The 20,773-nt window shown below is 37.1% G+C and overlaps 1 protein-coding gene across 1 annotated transcript in view; it reads left to right on the plus strand.

Moving 5' to 3' along the window:
- Positions 1–20,773, plus strand: part of LOC150077186 (uncharacterized) — a 117,954-nt gene that overhangs the window by 71,986 nt on the left and 25,195 nt on the right. Inside the window, exons 3-4 of the mRNA XM_090385608.1 lie at positions 11,998–12,130; positions 18,261–19,514. Coding sequence (XP_090241734.1) covers positions 12,079–12,130; positions 18,261–19,514 — 1,306 coding nt within the window. The 5' untranslated portion in view covers positions 11,998–12,078. The remainder of the gene's footprint in view (positions 1–11,997; positions 12,131–18,260; positions 19,515–20,773) is intronic.

Raw genomic sequence — 20,773 nt, forward strand, 5'->3', positions numbered from 1 at the left:
CTTATGCAGCATCAGCCAAAAAAAAAAAAAAAAAAAAAAAAAAGTAACATAAATAAATAAAAATAACCACTTCCACTTCACCCCTCTGTTCGTTCGAAATACCTGTCCAGCTGAGCCTTAAACTTATTTAGGCTATCAACTTCCACGACAAGGGATGGAAGTCTGTTCCACCCACCAACCACCCGCTGGCTAAAGGCAAATTTCCGCACATCTATCCTACATCTGTCTTTCCTCAATTTGAATTTATGCCCTCTCAGGTGATTTTTCTGAGCTAGAGGAAGAATCCCATCAGCATTGAGCATGCTCAAACCATTCAAGGCTTTGTACACCTCTATCAGATCACCCCGCTGGTGCCTAGTTTCCAGACACTGTAATTTGCAAAACTTAAGCCTTTCTTCGTAAGAGAACCCCTTTGTCCCATTCACCAATCTAGTTGCCCTTCTCTGTACTCGTTCCAGCAGCTCTACATCCTTCCTGAAATGAGGCCTCCAGGCCTGTATACAGTACTCTAGGTGTGGCCTGACCATTGCCTTATACAAGGGAATAATCACCTCCTTATCCCTGCTAGAAAAATTCCTATATATCATTGACAATACACCATGAGCTACTCTTGCAGCTCGTCTGCACTGCTCAGAGAACTTCATATCTGCCTGCACCACCACCCCCAGGTCCCTTTCATTCTCTACCACTGTCAGTGTAGTACCACAGAGTTGATACGTTGCTCTGGGGTTGCTGTTTCCCATATGTAGTACTTTACATTTGTCAATGTTAAACTTCATTTGCCACCTCGAAGCCCATCTGCTCAACCTTTCCAAATCCTGTTGCAGCAGCATAGTGTCAGTAGTGTCCTTGACAACCCTGCCAACCTTCGTATCGTCTGCAAACTTGGACATTAAGCCTGATATACCATCATCAATATCATTTATAAATACAGAAAACAATACAGGCCCCAATACTGAACCCTGAGGGACTCCACTAATAACATTAGTCCACGATGAGCAGTGTCCATTGATTACCACTCTCTGTCTTCTCCCCCTCAACCACCCCTTTATCCATAGTGTGGCATTGGAGGCAACTTGCCTCCAATGCCACACTGCTCCAATTTGTGCAGCAGTCTTCCATGTGCAACAGTATCAAAAGCCTTTCTAAGATCCAAGTATATAATATCAAAGTTATTCCCTGCATCCAGTTCTTTTGTGACTGCATCATAGTATCCAATCAAATTGGTCAGGCAAGACTTCCCCTTAACAAAACCATGCTGTGTCCTAGCTATAACTGAAGTCTTGTCTAGATGATCCTGCAGTGCTTCTTTCACCAGTGCCTCCATTAATTTTCCGGGAACAGAAGTTAAACTCACAGGTCTATAATTACTTGTGTCAGCCTTTGATCCCCCTTTGTGAATTGGGGTCACATTTGCACATCTCCAGTCAATGGGTACCTCCCCTGAGTCCAAGGAAGCTCTCATAATTATGGCTAAGGGTTTGCTTACCTCCTTTGCTGCCTCCTTTAATATAACTGGATAGATCCCATCCACCCCAGGTGCCTTTCTTGTGTTTATCTTCAACAATTTCTCCTCCACTTTGCTCTCAGTTATTACAAGATTCTCTAGCTTACTGCTAGAGTTGAATACACCTCTGGCATTCCCCTCGCTGAATAACTCCTCATGTGTGAATGTCGATGCAAAATATTCATTTAGTTTGTTAGCTACCCGAGCAGGGTCATCAACAGTTGACCCATCGATCTCAAGTGGACCAATCTGATTCATCCCCTTCCTTCTAGAGTTTACATAAGTAAAGAACTCTTTGCTGTTTTTCTTCGCATCCCTTGCCAAGGATCTCTCGTAATCTGCCTTCGCCTGCCTAACCTCCTTTGTAATTTGGTTACAGATCAACTTGTATCTATCATAGGCGTCCGTGTCACGTGTTAATTTGTATGTATCCCATGCATTTTTCTTCTCTGCCATATGCCTCATTAGTTCATCTGACAACCATTTAGGCCTAAACCTTGAACAATATCTCTTAGTTGGTATGTAAAGCCTAGTAGCTTCCACGATAAGTTCTTTGAATGCGTCCCATTTTGAATTTGCTGTTGGCAATATCATCAGTTGATCCCACTGTATAGAATTTAAATACTGTCTCAGTCCATTGTAGTCGCCTTTACGAAAGCAATACCCCTTCCCTTTACCCCTAATGGTAGTTACCTCTTTGAGTAACTCCCACTTCAGCACACTGTGATCACTGCCACCAAGTGGTTCATTTATCTGCAGATTCTTAATGCATGAAGAATCACTACTGATAATCAAATCAAGAGTATTACTCCCTCTAGTTGCCTCCCGAACATGCTGATGTAGAAAACAATCATCCAATAAATCCACAAAAGCCTTGCTACTGTGTGAGTGACCAGCCCCCAAATTCCAGTCAATATCTGGGAAATTAAAATCCCCCATTATAAGACTCTCTGATTTACTGGCCCACTCTATTTCTCCAAACAGTTTCTTATTATACTCATCAGAGTCATTAGGCCTATAGCACACTCCTACTCTCAATTTTGATCTCCCAATGCTTATGTCACACCAAACTGACTCGACACTGCACTGTCCAGCGATGTCGACTGGCTTAACTTCCTTGGATTTTATGTGTTTTTTAACTAATAGCATAACCCCTCCTCCCTTCCTATCCTGTCTATCCTTTCTGTAGACATTGTACTCCCCAAATTCCAGTTCTGCATTTCTTATATCTGTGTGACACCACGTCTCTGAAATCCCCACAATATCTGCCTTTGATGTTTTGAGCAATACCTCAAATTCATCAAATTTATTTACTAAACTCCTAGCATTGGTGTACACACAAGTATACATGCACCTGTTCTTTTTCTTAGCTACCCTAACACAACCCATGTGTTTACTTGTACCCCAATGATTCCCAGCAGTCTCTGAAATATCCTGCATCTTATTTTCCAGGCTGCGGCTCATTCCAATAGAAGCAGTGCAAGAATCACTTTCACCTCTGCCAGTGGCTACTGTTAATCTATTAGTCCTTGTATCCCCCCAATCTAGCAGTTTTCCGACCCACCTAACATTGCCTCGATAGCATCAGCAAACATTCTTGCACCCTTTCTATTTAAGTGTATCCCATCCCTGTAGAAGCAGTCTCTCCTGTTAACAAGTACAGACCAGGCTGAAAAAAATTCTACCCCTTGAGCCCTGCACAATCTTTCCAGGGCCGAATTGATTGACAGGGCTCTCATCATATACTCCCTCCTATCGTGTCTGGGCAGAATTGCAGACACTTTCAATTTCAACCCTAATTCACGGCTTTTTTTCATCAGTGACCTGTACTTGTCAAGTAATTCCGCCGGTCTCCTACTCTTAATGTCATTAATGTCATTTAACTCCCCATTGGAGCTCGATACACTTCTGGCATCCCCTTCCCTAAAGAATTCCTCATGTGAATATAGATGCAAAATGCCTATTCAATTTGTCAGAAACCTGAGCAGCATCATCAACAGTTAACACATTGACATGTGATTCAACCCCTTCCTTCTTTTTGTTAATAAAGGAAAGAAGTCTTTGCTGCTTTGCCAGAGACTTTTCATAATCTGCCATAGCTGGCCTAACTTAACCTGTTTTTTGACTTTATTACAGACAAATTTGTATTTACCATAGGCTTCTGTATCATCTGAAAATTTATATGCATTCCATACACTTTTTTCTTCTCTACCATATGTCTCAGTAGTTCATCTGACATCCATTTTGGTCTAAGTCTTGAACAGTATTCCTTTGTTGGTATTAAAAGCCTAGACCAAAATGGACGTCAGGTGAACTACTGAGACATGGTAGAGAAGAAAAGAATCAAAAGCCTTTTCCTTTAAAGGAAAAGCCTTTTGATTTTGTAAGTGTGACCACAGTTGCCTCAGACATCTCTTAAGTTCTATAGAGTGGGACCAAATTCTTTCCATATAGAATTGGTGTTGGTAACATCATCAGTTAGTCCCACTCTATAGAACGTAAGAGATGTCTGAGGCCACTGTGGTCACCCTTACAAAATCAAAAGCCCTTTCCTTTACCTTTTTGACATTAGTTATGTCTTTAATTAAATTCCACATTAATACACCACGATTGCTACCACCCAGTGGGTCTTTTACCTGCAGATTCTTAATGCATGTAGAATTGCTGCTGATCAAGAGTATAGCTTTCTCTTGTTGCCTCTCTAACATGTGGTTTTAGAAAACAGTCATCGAAGAAATCTACAAAAGTCTTGCTAGCATGTGAGTGACCAACTCCAAATTCCAGTCAACAACTGGAAAGCTAAAATCTCCCATTATAAGACATTCTGAATTATTGGCCCACTTGTTTCTCTGTATAGCTGTTTGTATCCTCATCACAGTCATTAGGCCTATAACATATTCCTACTCTCGATTTTGTTTTCCCAGTGATAATATGACACCAAGCTTAATCAGCTTTGCACTGGTCTCCCATGTCGACTGTATGCACTGCATTAGATTTAATATGCTTCCTAACTAAGACCATAACCCCTCTTCTTGTAACGTCTATCCTTCCTGTATATATTGTATTCCTCATATTCAAATTCAGCATCACTTATGTCTCCATTATCCCTATAATGTCTCTTTTTCATGGCTTAATCAGTACTTAAAATTTATTTACAATGCTCAGCAGTAGTGTACATGCAAGTATACATGCACATGATCTTACTCTTATTACCCTTACACAGCCCATGTATTCACTTGTTTCACGATGACCCACAGCAGGGCCTGAAATCCCAGACACCTTGCTTTTCAGGCTGCTGCTGTATGTTCCAGTAGAAGCAGTGAAAGCCTGCACGAGAAGCACACAAAAGTTCGATGAAATTTACCGGTAAAAGTACTTTGCCGTAACAGCATTTGTATTGTTGCTAGCTCAGTAAACATACAGTGGGTGTTATCAGTGAGGAGTAGAAATCGAATCCCATGGGAGATTGAAACCCTCCCGAAGTGGAGGGGGTAACCTGACCTTTTTTCTTTAGAATCACTGGTGGACTAGTGGATAAATTGTTTATTAAGAAAAAAAAAAAAAAAGGCATAGGAAGCCCACATGAGAAGCACGGTAAACTTCGAAAAAGTTTACCGGTGAAACTACGTTACGAACATTTTTTTACGACGCCAGAACTTCTAATATGACTCTGTTCATGATTCAGTTAGTTAATTCAATTAGTGATTCTAAAGAAAAAAGGTCAGGTTCCTCCCCCCTCCACTTCAGAAGGGATTCAACTTCTACTCCAGACCGATAACACCCACCATCTGTTTACCGAGTGAGCAACAATACAAATACCGTTACGGCAAAGTACTTTTACCGGTAAATTTCATCGAACTTTTGCATGCTTTTCGTGCAGGCTTTCTTTACCTTCACTTCCTGACTGTGGCTCTATTTAATCTATTAGTCTATCTCCCAAGCTAGCAGTTTTCTGACCCACCTATCACTGCCTTTGACAGTATCAGCAAATATTCTTGTACCCCTTCTATTTAAGTGTATCCCATTTCTGTAAAAACAGTCTCTCCTGTTAATGAGCACAGACCACACTGGGAAAATTACTACCCCATGAGCCTTTGTTCATTCTATACAGGGTCTAATTGATTGACAAGGCTCTCAATATGTACATCCTCCTATCGTGTCTGGGCAAACTTGGAGCATTTTCAAATTCTAAATTTTCAAATTCCTAACTTGTGACTGTTTCCCAACATTGCCCTATGGAACCAGCACATTCTGCCATGAAGATTGCTGCTGTGTTATCTAATGCACAAATGTGAGCTCTGGAGTTGAGTTGGGCAGCTGAGAGCTTCAAACTCTAATAAACGTCCATCAGAACACTGAGTTGGTGCCTAATTTCTTCACACTCTGCGCTGAACACACAAAAATATAGCCTTGGCTGTATCGTGTCCTGTTCCAGAAATCTGCAAACATTGCACAAGTTGCACATTTTTTAGGCCATCATTCATAGGAAAATCTCCCTCTTTGGTTCTCCCCTGAGCCACAGCACTCCCATTGCTTTGCTGCTCTAGTCGGGGCATGATTTACATTTAAATATAATTTAATTGGTCAACAATGAAAATTAATCAATTTAATTGACAATACTACAATAAGGTAATAGATTCCTAAATGCAGTGATACTTATTACGGCGGCCGACCGGGCTAGCCGAGTGGGTAAAGTACCTACCCGGCAACCCAAAGGTCGCGGGTTCGATTCCCGCCTCGGGCTTGGATCAAAGTACTACAAAAACCTTGGAAGGTGCAATATGGCCACAGAAGCCGATGCGCCAACAACTACCAAATCAAATCAAACTTATTACGGCTCAAGTTTTACTTTATACCTTATACTGTACTGTTACAATCACAATTTTAAATTAGCTATATCTTTACTAAAAAGTAAAATTTAACTAAAAACAGAAAAAAAAAAAAAAAATGCCTAACAAATCATTAGCACCTTCAGTCTACTTTCTTATCCCATTTAAACCCTACAATTACTGTACTTTTTTTTTTTTTTTTGTATGCACTTATTTATGGCAATTTCGCATTAATTGCATCTTTTCAATTAAAATTGTATTTTATATGTATTGTCTAAAAAAAATTCTTAAAATATGATATCACTGCAGTTGTTATATGTTGATTGGTTTTAGTCATCTTAGGCATCATAGATGCAACTTTAAGCATTTTTTTTTTTTTTTTTCACATTTAATTTAACTGCATCATCATGCTTATCAGTTAGCAAGTACTGCACCTTAAAATACATGGTGTTGTGTGACAGGAATAACATCTGTATTAGATGCCCCTTTTATAATCAAACAAATATTTTTAGTGTGTTGTTTGAAAGGTACAGTTACATACTTATATAATAATAAATGGAAGATATATCTGTATATTTATAGATTTTATTTTGAAAAACCATACTTGCCAATCCTTCCAGAGTATCCTCTTATGGTTGCCATGGTTTGTAAGATTTATAATATAAGAATGATAAAAAGGAATGAATAATAATAAACTAAAAAAGTATGCCAAATTTACAAAGACATTTAACACACAGCTAGCAGCTGCCACATATGCCTGGATTGGAATCCATCCTACATCAGAGGATATTGGTTGGTACAGGTCCTGTATTAGGTAGTTCTTGCCAACTGCCTTGGTGACAGGTGACATTTCCTGGAGTAGATCAGTAAGGTCCGCCCAGCAACTGGTTTTTACCTGCATCCTGAAAAGTTAGCCCATATTCTGTGATCATCCTTAGTAAGAAGCCTGATATATATATTTTTTTTCTACTCACCTTTTCTGCAGCTGTAAATGCTGAGTGAGAAGTCTACATAGTTTGGACTTGGGGATATAGAGCAACATCTAGCTGCCTCCTGGACTGGCAAAGGGCTAACATAAATGAAAATTCTTCAGCTTGAAGAACCAGTCTTAGTCCTGGCAGTATACTTAAAGTGACTGGGTGAGGGCCTGCTGGTGAAGTCCTCAGAAGAATGAGGAAGGGAAGATTGTCAGGAGAGTGACATAGCAGAACTAGAGGTGTTAACGCAATATACAATTCTATATGGGGCTGTATATAAAAAAAAAAGCTTCTGTAATTTATCTGTTCTAAAGTTGGGATGGACATTCAGTATGTTGAATGTCTTCTGGTTGAAATTATGATCCCAATTTATTATTATTGTTATTTTTATTATTATTATTATCATTAGCCATATGGTGCAAGGAAGCCTGAGACTTATGCTGCACCAGCCAAAAAACAAAATTTTCTGAATTACGAGAGAGAGAGGGGGGGGGGAGAAAACACCAAGAAAAAGAAGAATGACAATATCCAACTCAGGACCCTGGGTGTGCCAAGCCCATACCTCACAAGATGTGAACCCCTATTAGTATTGAATGCTATGACAACTGGATCTCATGTTTCCCCAGTTAGCATTATATGATCTGGTAAGCTCCCCCACCCCAGTGTATGTGTGTGGGGGGGTTGGAAAGTAGCAATTAAAAAAGAACAGCGTCATATCTGTTGGTTTCCTATCCTTGTATTAGAAGTAGCAGTTTCAGTTGTCTGCAGGTTTGAGTTGAACCTCTAAGAAGAGATAATAATCTAGTTAAATATGCCTACATTGGGCTTATAATTGAAAGGGGATAGCGGATTTGATTTTTGACAAAAGGAAGAACAGAGGATTTCGATTCCCGGCTTTCTCCCCCCACCCTCATTGGAAGTACATTTTTTCTTGAAACTGAAAGTAACCCCATAATCCCCATCTAGAAAGGCTGTCATTTGAAGGATATCTATAACTGGTAGTGCAAGGTGTCGTTTTGTATCATAGTCTATATGCCTGGCTTGCTTTGGTATCTGTTATGGAGAGGTTATTGTTGTAAATATTGATTAAATATAAAAACTTATTGATGCATCTGTTATATGGAAGTGTGATAAATCCTGTATAATAATCCTATGGAGTTGGGGAATGAAGAATGTCTTGAGAATAGCAGTCACCCCTCTCCATACCGCGGGGGGGGGGTCATCTACCAGATTGAGTGTGAATGCAATGTTATTCGTGCAGCAATCCTACTGGTGGTGAATCTCATTCCATGCCATAAATGAGGGCTACAATCCCAAACTGGGAATGAATGCCCTGTATAAATTGAAATGCGAGGATGTTGAGCAGGCTACCTGCTCATGCAGCTTTCTTGATTCATGAATTTTTGAATCTAAAAATATTCATGAATATATATACAAAGGGTACTAGGAAAGTTTTGCAATATGACGCAACAATGAATCACAGGAAGCTGCTTGTTGCTGCATGTTGAGACATGTTCATACGTGCATAGTAGCCGCTGCGCCAAGTCGATGGGCTCAGTTATTCATTAGTAGTGAGAGTGTAAAGTGCTTGTGATGGCATCGTGGTCACGAAATGAGATAAGGACAGTTTTGCGGTATAATTTCGTGCGTGGTTTAACCATAGACCAGTGCTTAGAAGAAATGACTCTTGCACTAGATGATGATTGTCCACATCGTACAACGATATTCAGGTGGTATAGAGAATTCCAAAGGGGAAATTTCACTCTGGAGGATTCTGAGAGGCCGGGAAGGCCACGAACGTCAGTTACGGAGGAAAACGTTACTGCTGTGAGGAAAATGCTTGACGAAAACAGGCGAGTGACCTACCAACAGATAGAGGATACTTTGGGCCTAAATGCACCAGCAATTCGTTCGATTCTGCAAGATCATTTGCACGTGAAGAAACTTTGTTCTCTCTGGGTGCCGCATCAACTGACTGAAGAGCAGATGACACGACGTGTGACTTGGTGCCGGGAGATGTTAAAAAAGTTTGATAAGGGACAATCTCGGTATGTGAACAACATCGTGACAGGTGACGAGACTTGGCTGTACTATTACGATCTGCCGACCAAGGCTCAAAACAAAGTTTGGGTCTTTGATGATGACGACACACCCGTAATTGTCAGAAAATCCCGATCTGTAAAGAAGAAAATGATAGCTGTATTTTTCAAATCGAGTGGAATTGTGGAACGTGTCGTTTTGGACATGCAGAAGACAGTCACAGCTAAGTGGTATACTGAGCAATGCCTGCCTAAAGTCATTGGATCTATGAAGAACCTGCGGCCAAAGTCAAGAATGGACACCTGGTACCTCCATCACGATAATGCTGCAGCTCGCCGCGCCAAAGCCTGCACCGAATATTTGACCACGACAGGACTGAAACTTCTTGAGCACCCTCCCTACAGTCCAGACCTTGCTCCCTGCGACTTTGCACTGTTCCCACATGTGAAAATGAAGCTAAAAGGGAGGCGGTTTTCCAGTGATGAGGACCTTCTACGGGCTTGGGACAACGAGTGTGCTTTACTCCCTAGTGAAACTTGGCAGAACTGGTTTAAAGATTGGTTTCGGAGGATGGAGAGGTGTATTGAATGCAGAGGAAATTACTTTGAAAAAATTAAATAAACAAAGCTGTATTGCAAAACTTTCCTAGTACCCTTTGTATATATATATATAATTTTTTTTTTTTTTTTTTTTTTTGTTTCCAAAACTGAAAATTCCACTTAAATTATGAACGTGTGAGAATATGAAAAGTATAATTGAAAATGTAATTTAGCAGGAATACTGGGATTCCTGTAGTCAATCACATAGTTGCTGTTACAGTAAAAATGAAGGTGTTCTATGCTACAGCAAATGCTTATAAATATTTTATAAGCATTACAGTTTAGTTTGCAAACCTTACAATTTTTTTTTAAAGCTAGTATATTTTGTTATGAATTTTTTTTTTTAATATGAGTTAGACATCTTTCTCTTTTCTGAGAAATAATATATTATGCATAAAAATATGCAAGCTTGGTTATTTTAGTATTATATTTTATAATTTTTTTAAACATGTAATTGATTCTGTAATTTTGAAAATTATGCAATATATTTTTATGCTAATGCTGTAATCCATGAATTTGATATGTACATTTTTATATAATCTTTATTTAAATATAATCCCTAGTTCTGTTACAACAGTGGCATAACTATGCCAATGCAGTGCATTGGGACCCATGACCGAAAGGGGGCCCACTGCCCTCCCGAAACAGAAAAAAATTTAATTGAGTAAAAATGTAAGTTTTTCAATTATGTTTATAATAAAAATTTATGTCTACGAACAATATATTTTTTTTCACACAAAGCATGTTTATTGTTTAACTGCACAGCACAAGCAGAACTGCAGTGAATAGAAGTGAAATGGTATTAGAATAACTGCTGCTGCTTCCAGGGCAATTTTTAAGGATTTATGACTGTGGGAGCCACTTACTGGGGGTAGGAATTTTAAACAATTCCTGTTTAAAATAATATTGAAAATTTTGATTTTGTATTAACCACTGTGCTGAGAGAAAAAATCTTGAGTATTAATTCAACATCAATGATTTTGCAAAGGATGAATATGGATATTGAGCATAGAAACATTGTATAATCAAGTGAAAAAATTAAGAAATGAATTCGAAAATATTGTCAAAGAAGCATCATCTGTTGTGCAGAAATGGGGTATACCTTGTCAATTTGAAAATGATTGGAGGTGATTTATTAAGAAACATTTTTATGAACTGGCAGAGGACTACCAATTTGAAAATGCAGAACTGCTCTTTAAAGTTGACATTTTTTTATTGTGTAATCGACTTAGTGAATACCCAACTGCACAAAGTTTCAAGGACTAAATACATTTTCTGACTTGTTTGCATCTCTTACTATAATTCAATTAATCCAATGGATGAAAATTCCATTATAAAAAATGCAGAGAAGGTGCAAAAGAAATTTAAGTGACTTTTCAGAAGCATTTTCAATGCAATTACTACTTTGCATAAAGTCACTACAAAGTGAAATTGCAAAAATTAAAACTATTCTTGAATTTGCAGAACTAGTCATAGTAAAATACTATGATATGAGTGCTAGTTTTTTGTAAGTGTGCTCCTTATTGATATTATTTTTGACAATTCCGGTTACTGTATCAACTGCGGAATGCTCTTTCTCGAAATTCAAATTAATTAAGAATTATTTTAGAAATGCCATGGGACAACAACGTCTATCAACACTAGCACTGCTTAGCATAGAAGCTCAAGAAGCTGAAAAAAATGGACGTTTCTAAATTAATTAATGATTTTGCCAATGCCAAATCTAGACTAAAACCATTCTAAATTACGTAAGTCAATATATTACTTCATTTAATTTTCCGAATTTATTTTTCATTTTTATATTTACAGAATTAATATTATTTTTGTTTTTATATTGTATTGATAAAGATTTTAAATACATGTTTACCATTATATTGTTAATTTTTTGTTTTTACCAAAACAAATATTTCAAGGGGCCCACACTAAACTTTGCATTGGGGCCCACTTTTTTTTAGTTACACCACTGTGTTAAACTGCATTGATATTTATTCATTTGTGCAACAGTCATCTGAAATTGGAATAATTAATTGAATTTATGTTTATAGCAAGTATATAATTTCAAGTCACACCATGACTGAACTTTGTAACACACAGGAATTTTGGATGAGACAGTAATTTTTCCAGGAATGTTAAAGCTTAGTCCTCATTTGCTATCAGGATATGTACATTTATACAGCAGTAAGTATCTTTTAAAATTCTCATGCTTTCTTAAATAAATATTATAGTAATTTGTAAGAGTTTGTTTTTCATTGCACACTTTCATCCATTTTATAAACAATATTTCCATATTTTGTATACAGGGTAAGGACAAAATAACTTCCTATGATGAATTTAAATTTATAAATGAATATTTATATTCTTCTTCAGGGGAATACAAATTTCAAAATCTTTTTTTGGCAAAGTATCTTTACCTTCAATTCCAGTGTCCTTTATTTTCAATTATTAAGGTTAGTTGAGAAACAAAGTTACTTGCAGTTATTATTGTAAATCCCCGTTTCTAATTGTGCTTCAGTTCTAATAAATTTGAAGACAAGTAGTCTTTAAAGAAGTCTCATAACCAAAATTTTCAAAAATTTAAATTGTTGCTTTGCAGAGGCAATTTAATAATATAAAATTGTCACTCTTCATTACACCTTTTCCAGCAGATCACATCTTTCTTGAAATGGGGTTCCAAACCTATAAACAATATTTAAAATGTTGCCTAACTGAGATATTAGCTGTTTGTTTCATTTGTTGATTTGCCCTTACTAGAAAAAATTCCTGTATATCAAAGGTGTACAAGATCAATAGTGTATTAATACCATGTGCTGTTCTAGTAGCCTGTCTGCTAAGTTCACAGAACTTCATATCAGATTATACAGTTATTCCTCAGTCTTTTCATCAACCTCTTTTAGCTTTATACTCCCAAATAATATAATCTAGGATTACCATTACCAAATGTGAAATCTTAAATATCCTAACTACCATTTTGCAGACCAACTAAATAATTTATCTAGGTCTTTTTGAAATAGCATACCTTTGTTGCTGTTGTTTATCATCCTCCCAACCTTTCTACCTTCGGCAAACTTGTCCATCAAACATGATTTACCTTCATCTGTATCATTATCAGAAAACACAAGGGATCCAGTACTGAACTCGTTGAGATCCCATTTGTAATCCTGGTCTCTTTATATTTCACCAACCTTTTCTCCACTGTAATATAGTCAGTTCTGCTATAACGAGCATTTTTACAATGTAAATTTGCTCCAATGCGACTGATATATTAGGGAACAATGAGAGTATAATGCAATTTTCACATTGGTTCACGCGCGATTTCGTCTGCGAGCAACATCAGGTGAATGCAAAACCTGGCACCAAGCTGAATGTAGTGTCCTGTGCAGCAATACATACAAGTTTACAAAGCTTAAAAAATGTCAAATGTGCGAGAGCTATATTTCCCATTTACTGTGGTTGTATTGGTCGGAGACACACTCTTGTCATTTGTTGTATTCATAAGATAATAGGTTATATTGTAGGCCAACTCACGTTTTCAGGAGCTCACAGTTTTCTGTTCAAACAGAAATTTTGTGAAGTGGGATAGCATGAGCATGTACCACGTTTTAGCAGGACTGACTGTACCCTCCCACTAATGGCAATTATACAAAAGGCATTTGTGTGGAACAATATTAAAGACCTTACTAAAGTTTAAATATATTATTTCAAAATAATTTTTTGCATCTAGTCTTTTGTGATGATCTCATAATAGCTTATGAGATTAATTTTACATGATTTCCCTAAAAAAGGTTTTAGGGCTGAAAGCCTCAGACTATGGAAACTTCACTAATTGAACAAGTTAGTGCATAGCATCATTTCAGTTTTTAGTAAATCGCCGAAGTAGGTGAAATGGCATAGTTTTTGTTATATCTCATATTGTGAATGCCTTCACAGCAAGTTGCCCTGATATTGCATTACCTCGAATAAACAACACTTTGCCAGTGGAGAACACTAATGTTATTTATCCTCGGTGGATACCGCCACCCAGACAGCACCATTTCAAGACTTGTTGGCCCCTCATTGGTGAACAGGTAGGTACCCTGGTGATACAATAAGTGACAACCCAGTTATGAAGTTTAACTCCGCAATATGAGAGATAGTAGATGGTGTGTGACAGTAAAGGGTTTTAGGGCTGAAAGCCTTAGACTATAGAAAAATTCACTAATTGAACAAGTTAGTGCATTGCATCATTTTAGTTCATAGTAAATCACTGAAGTAGGTGAAATCAAATCCTGTCCATAGTCCAAGGCTTTCAGCCCTAAAACCTTTTTTAGTTTTTACTGTCGCACACTATCTGGTATCTCTCATATTTTGGAGTTATACTTCATAACTGGATTGTCACTTATTGTATCATCAGGGCACCTGCCCACTAGATGAGAGACCAACAGCTTCGAAACTGTGCCTTCTGGGTGATGGTAGTATCTGCCAAGAATAAGTAACATTAGTCTCCTCCATTGGTGAAACTTTGCTTATTCGAGATAGTGCAATATCAGGGAACTCATCGTGAAGGCATTCACAATATGAGATATAACAAAAACTATGCCATTTCGCCTACTTCAGTGATTTACTGCGAACTAAAATGATGCTATGCACTAACTTGTTCGATACAAGATTTCCCTTTAAAAAAAATTATGCCGTGTTCTTGTTCATTTCTCATAATTCCATCCCTGCTCAGGTGATCCTGTGATACATCCTTAATTATGGATTCCATAACTTTCCATGCAAAAGGGGTTAAACTTTTGGGCTGTAATTCTCATTTCACCTTTGTAAACTGTAGGGACAGTTGCATATCTCCAGTCTGCTTGCAGTTCTGGAGATGAATGTATTATAATAGATCTGAGTTTGGTAATCTCTCCTGCTGCTTCCTATAATATATTACATGATAAATACTCTGTACCCTTTTCACATTGAAGTATGACTAACTTTAAATATATACAGTAAACCGCCGCTATTCGCGGGGGTTACGTTCCTGAGAAATGTCGCGAATACCGAAAACGCGAATAGTGAGTTATGGCTCCCATAGTAATAAAGGGGTTCCGTTCCAAAGTATGAAATATATAAGAAAAACTAGTCTAAAATTTTGTCTATGTATGTGTTATATGTACCTTCATAATATGACTGTACATAGACAGTACATAGTGAAATGAAAACATATGGCATCGAAATGAAAATAAGAAACAATTTAATATTAAATGTAATATTTATTAGAAATTTCAAACAAATCTTTCAAACCAGCGCCTTTGCTAGCAAAAAAAACTTATCTGCCAGTGCTATCACCAGTTTCGCTAAAGTGTTGATAAAGGAGTTTTGCCTTTTCACGAATGATGAGTGAACTTAACAGAATTTTATTTTGAGTTCGGTCTTCTACCCACAGATTTAAAGCCTTTTACATTTTTTTCTAATTTAACATCACGAGTTACAGAGCAAATTTTTGAAGCAATTAGCATGTTTTCACGGACACTACGGCGGATTTTTTCTTCCGATTTTTTGATTGATCATACCGTTGACTCATTGATTTTATAATGTTTTGCCACTGAGGAGACACTTTCACCATTAGAAATTTTGTCTAATAACTCAATTTTATTCGCTAATGTCATCACCTTCTTTGATATTTCACATTTCCCTTGTTATTCGTAGCCATATTTTTGTACGGGTAAAAAAGAACTTGTCCACAATAAAGGCACTTTCTTCCGTTAACAAACTCGAAAAAGTCTGTTTTACACTGCAAAATGGTAGATTTATCACTTTTGTAAGCATATCAATTTATAAATTGATAAATTTATTCAATTTATAAGCATATAAATTAAAAACAAGCGCATAACACATACTGAACAAGGATTAGCGAGAAACATCCACGTTCACGATTTTGTCACCCCCCCCCCCACCCACTAAACACTGTTTTGACGGGGAAAGATAATTTTAGCCATGCCCATGTTTTTTTATGGCGGAAAATATTCACGCCGCTTTAAAATTCACATTTTTTTTAGGTTTCATTTTATATTAAATCAGCGATCGCGAAACCGCGAATACAGATACCGCGAATAGCGGGGGTTTACTGTATATAAAATGCATTATCAGTGATCATGCAGTTGTCTAATTCCTAATAAACATTATGTGAACCAAAAGAAAGAACAATCAAATTCACCCCAGGGGCTCACATCTCGTGAGTATGGGCTTGGCACACCCAGGGTCCTAAGCTGGATATCATCATCTTCTCTTTCTTGGTGATTCCCTTTTCTCTCTCTCTCTCTCTCTCTCTCTCTCTCTCTCTCTCTCTCAGGGTAACTCAGGGATTTTTTTTTTGTCTGGTGCAGCAAAAGCCTCAGGCTTGCTTGCACCATATGGCTGATGATGATGAAACCACTCACTTGGTGAAGACAAATTTCTGCAATCCAACCAGCAACCATCCTTCCTCAATTTGAATTTATACTCCCTTGTGAGCAAGAGGAAGAATTCCATCAGCATTGAGTGTACGCAATCCATTTAAGGTCTTAAAATCTCAGTTGGATGATCTCCTTTCACATGCCTAGGCTCCTAATGCTGTAACTTGCAAAAAAAGTGAAGCCTTTCCTTGTTAGAGCTCTCTGTAGCAATTTTATTGCTGTTCTCTGCACCTGCTGCTGCTGCTCAAAGAGATTCATGTCCTTCCTAAAATGACACTTCTAGATCTGTATGCAGTATTCAAGATACTCATAACTTCTGTCTGAATTTCAACCTTATTATAAATATATTTTAATACATTTGAGTGAAGGAATTTAAGTTCTCTTGGAATTCTTATTGAAGAATGCCATGAGGCATTGTATTCTAGAGAGAAATGTTAACTTAGTTCTCAAGACATCCTTTAAAAGTAAGGTATTGTAGAAAACATTTATAAAACAAGAATATTTTACACAGAGGATAGGCTGTATTGAAGTTATGATATCTGAGAAGTCTCAGAACATGGTGCATATGTTAGCCACTGAAGTAGCTCTTAATTCCACACTCAGAAGTAGATAAGTGGTAAATTCTCTTATTTTCTTTATAAGGAAGGAAGGGGGAATCTTTCACCCTTCCTTTTAAACCAAAAATACTTCAGTATTTGTGATATTTCTCAAAGAAGTTTTTTGTTCTTCAGAGGTGAACACATGGCTAGCATATTAGAATGAGATGAAGAAAAAAAAAGGTGCTAAAACTGACAAACATGATTTTAAGCATTTGTAGAAGAGCAGTGTAATACTGTCCAAGTGCATGTCCAGTACCCTTGAGCAGAAGGTTGGGATCTTTGATGTAGACAGTTTATTAATTTCACTGAAATTCAAAATGTATTAAAGATTTATTGATGTTATGTAGGTGCAAAAGTGACTTAACTTTAAAATTTAATGTGGTCCATTTATGTTAAACAAGGCTGTCACACAGACCTGGCTCATTGACCATAGATGAAGCAAGCTACTTGTAGTCTCTTCTTTTATCTAAATATGTCAAAATCCAAAGCAACCTCATTCTTAAAGCTGAATTTCAACCTTATTATAAATATATTTTAATATATTTGAGTGGTGTTATAATCCAGGGTGGATCTTAGCCTTCTCATCGATGTTCCACCAATAAGCCCTCCCAGAAGTAAGATTCTCATCCATCCATCTTTTCTGCAGTCTTCCTCTTGCCCTCCTACTGGTAGGTCTCCATTTCATTATACTCTTAGTTGTTCTGCTGTTATCCATTCTTGTAACCTGTCCCAACCAGGCAAGTCTCTGGCTCTTCACAAATTTGACAATGTCTGCACCCTGAATAAGATGGTCAAGTTCATGGTTCATTCTGATCCTCCAGAATCCATTAACATCTTGTATGGGCCCAAAAACTTTTCATAAAATTCTATACTCAAACACTCAACTGCTCATCTTTACTGCTGCCTATATAGACCTATAACTCATGAAGTATCTGTACATTAAAGTTCCTAACCATTTTTTTTTTTTTCATATTCTGACAGTTATCTCTAGGGAAAAACTACTCCAAAAAATGAATAAACTTTATTTAAATTTTTTAATTTAAAGATGATCTTAAATAAGCAGAGCAGGAAACTATGTTTAGATTATTTTGCTAAAAGTGCTTTACTTATTGCCTTAAATTGATGTATCATATGAAACTATAATAATAATAAATGAATTGTTTTAATTCTTACTTCAGTTTAATATTTGCATAATTTTACAGACTTTTTTAATAAGAGATTTTATCATATTGCTTGATTACTTTTCATTTTATCAGCATTTCCTTAAAAAAAAAAAATTTTTTTTTTTTTCAGCTCAGCTAATTCTTATTTTGCTGCTTAGCATTATTACTGTGGATTCTAAATCAGTCAAGAAATATGCATCTTTCTACTTAAAAAAAAATTCATTTCCATGGGCTTCAGGATATAATTTACACAGCACAGAAGCAACCAACCCTTCACTTATTGATGCATCTCAGTTTCCACCTCATCTAATAGAAGAACAGGCATTTACTAAAGGTAGTCATGACATTTCTCCTGATGCCTTAATTCCATTTGACATTTCTGATGCCTTAATTGAAGGTAAATGGTCCCAGCGTCAAGTTGAAACTCCTTCCAACTTCCACCCACCTCCACCCAGTACACAACTTTCTTCTGTAAATGATGGTCATCATTTTCCATATTCTTCCTCTACGCATTCTTCATTTCCTAGACCAGGAAAATTGTCTGCTGCATCTTCAGCTTCTAGTTCAGTACCACAGAAGCATAGTTTCTTGCTGACATCTACTGCTTCAACTTATATCTTATCTTCTCACCATAGTAAAACCTTAGATGAACATGTTAACCATAATGATGATATCGGGGAAACTGTTACCGAGATTACTGTTACTTCTAATTATAAAGTTACTGATGATTTTAACCAAGATCAGAACGAAGGAGAAGTTCAGAACAAATTGCTTTCTGCAGAAGATATTAATCATAACTGGACATCTTCATCTGATGTGAGAGATTACAATGTACTTAACCTTAGGTATGAAAATAATGAAACAAATAGTCATCCAGAACCTTCAAATCCAATAAATGACACTAAATCTATGCTTAAACTTCTAATACCAGTTACATTTCCAGATTCTCATACTGTTCACACGGTACAACCTGTTACACATAGTGCTGTAGCTAATCCAGAATCTACAAAGTCTGTAACTGCAACTACCTTTGTGCATCCTACATCAGTGTTGCTTACTAACAGAACTTTATTAGATCAGCTAACTACTCCTGTTTCTGTGTATTCCAATAGGTCAAAAGAGAAAACTCATTTTCCAAAAAAAAACATTGATTTATCATCAATGACAAGTCATACTTCTACATTTGCTGATGTGTTCAATTCCACACAGTCAGCTAGTGATAATGTAAATGTGTACAGTGGTTCAAGTTTTCCTCCACTTTCAGGAGTAGAAATTACCAAGGATGCTTTACCTTCTGTTAGTGACAATAGATCAAGTAATCTAAACTCAGGAGCTGTAGCAGGGATTGTGATTGCTGTTCTAGTATGTGTAACAGCATTAACAAGTAAGTGAATATGTATTTAATTTTTTTGGAAAGAAATGGTAAGATGTTTTTATTCTGTGTAATTTCACTAACTACAAATGTTTCATTTTAAATTATTAATACTTATTCAATCCATATATATGACTGACATAATCTATTTTTTTTTTTTTTTTTTTAATTGCCATATACACTGTCCAGTCAAAACATTATGAACATCCCCATGTTTTAGCAATCAGCTGTTCCTCCTCACTTGGTTTCACAGTGAGAACTGGTTAATGTGATTCTTCAGGCTTATGACATGCGGTCCATATGAAGTACTTGATTGACATGATATGAGAGACTTCAAAAAAGGGATGATTGTCTGGTGATAGTTGAAGGGTGGCAGTATTACAGACATTGTGAGTCTTGTGGGCTGTTCAATGTTGTAGTTGAGGTGTTCCAAGAGTGGATGGAAAGTAAGCAGAGCAGTGGGTATCTATGCCTCATCAATGACATGGAGGACATAGGCTGTCATTCCTTGTGTGAGCCGAGGGACAGAAAGTAGTGGAACAATTCACCATGAACTTTAATCAGGGGATGACCAGTGGTGTTTCCAAGACCTTGATCTAGCAAATCCTCCTCCTTATTGGCACCCAGTCAAGATACAATACAGGTAGCCCTCGTATAACTCGGTAGTTAGGTTTCTATAAAATCTTGTGTAGTGCAAAACCATGTTATATGGGACTAAGAACCAGTACAAAAAAGGAGGGTTCCAAGAGCCATTCCTTCAGTAACAAAAATACACCATTTCGTTAGCAAAATGTTAACAAAACTAACAAAAATACATCATTCTAGATTTTGTGTATCTTTTGCTCTCTTTAAAAAATCATTAATCTGGGTTTGCTTGCTTTTGCAGGGCGCCTCCGTAGCCAGGTGGGAAGGAGCAGCAGTGCGTAGCACACGCTTCTTGATTAGACCGGGGTTCGAGCCCGTCACCACCAAATACGGAGGACGAGGAAAGGTCAGGAAATGACCACCGCATATCCCGGAGCAATATGGCCTTAGTTGCTAATGCTCCTAAAAACCAAATAACAACAGCTTGCTTTTGCTTGATAGATGTAAATTTCATCGTATGGAACAGCATTTTTGAGGCTCTTTTGAACTCTGGGCTCCTTTCAGTCGAAGAATCTGAATTCAAAAATAAGATTCCAGTTGCTCTGTTAACTTTCCATATACTTAAAATTTGTAAAATTTGTGAGTTCAGCAGAATTTTCAACTGCGCTGTCATCCTCTGAATTGAT

Source organism: Mastigoproctus giganteus, chromosome 12 (assembly GCF_048544385.1).
Source record: "Mastigoproctus giganteus isolate SK-2022 chromosome 12, ASM4854438v1, whole genome shotgun sequence".
Lineage (NCBI taxonomy): Eukaryota > Metazoa > Arthropoda > Arachnida > Uropygi > Thelyphonidae > Mastigoproctus > Mastigoproctus giganteus.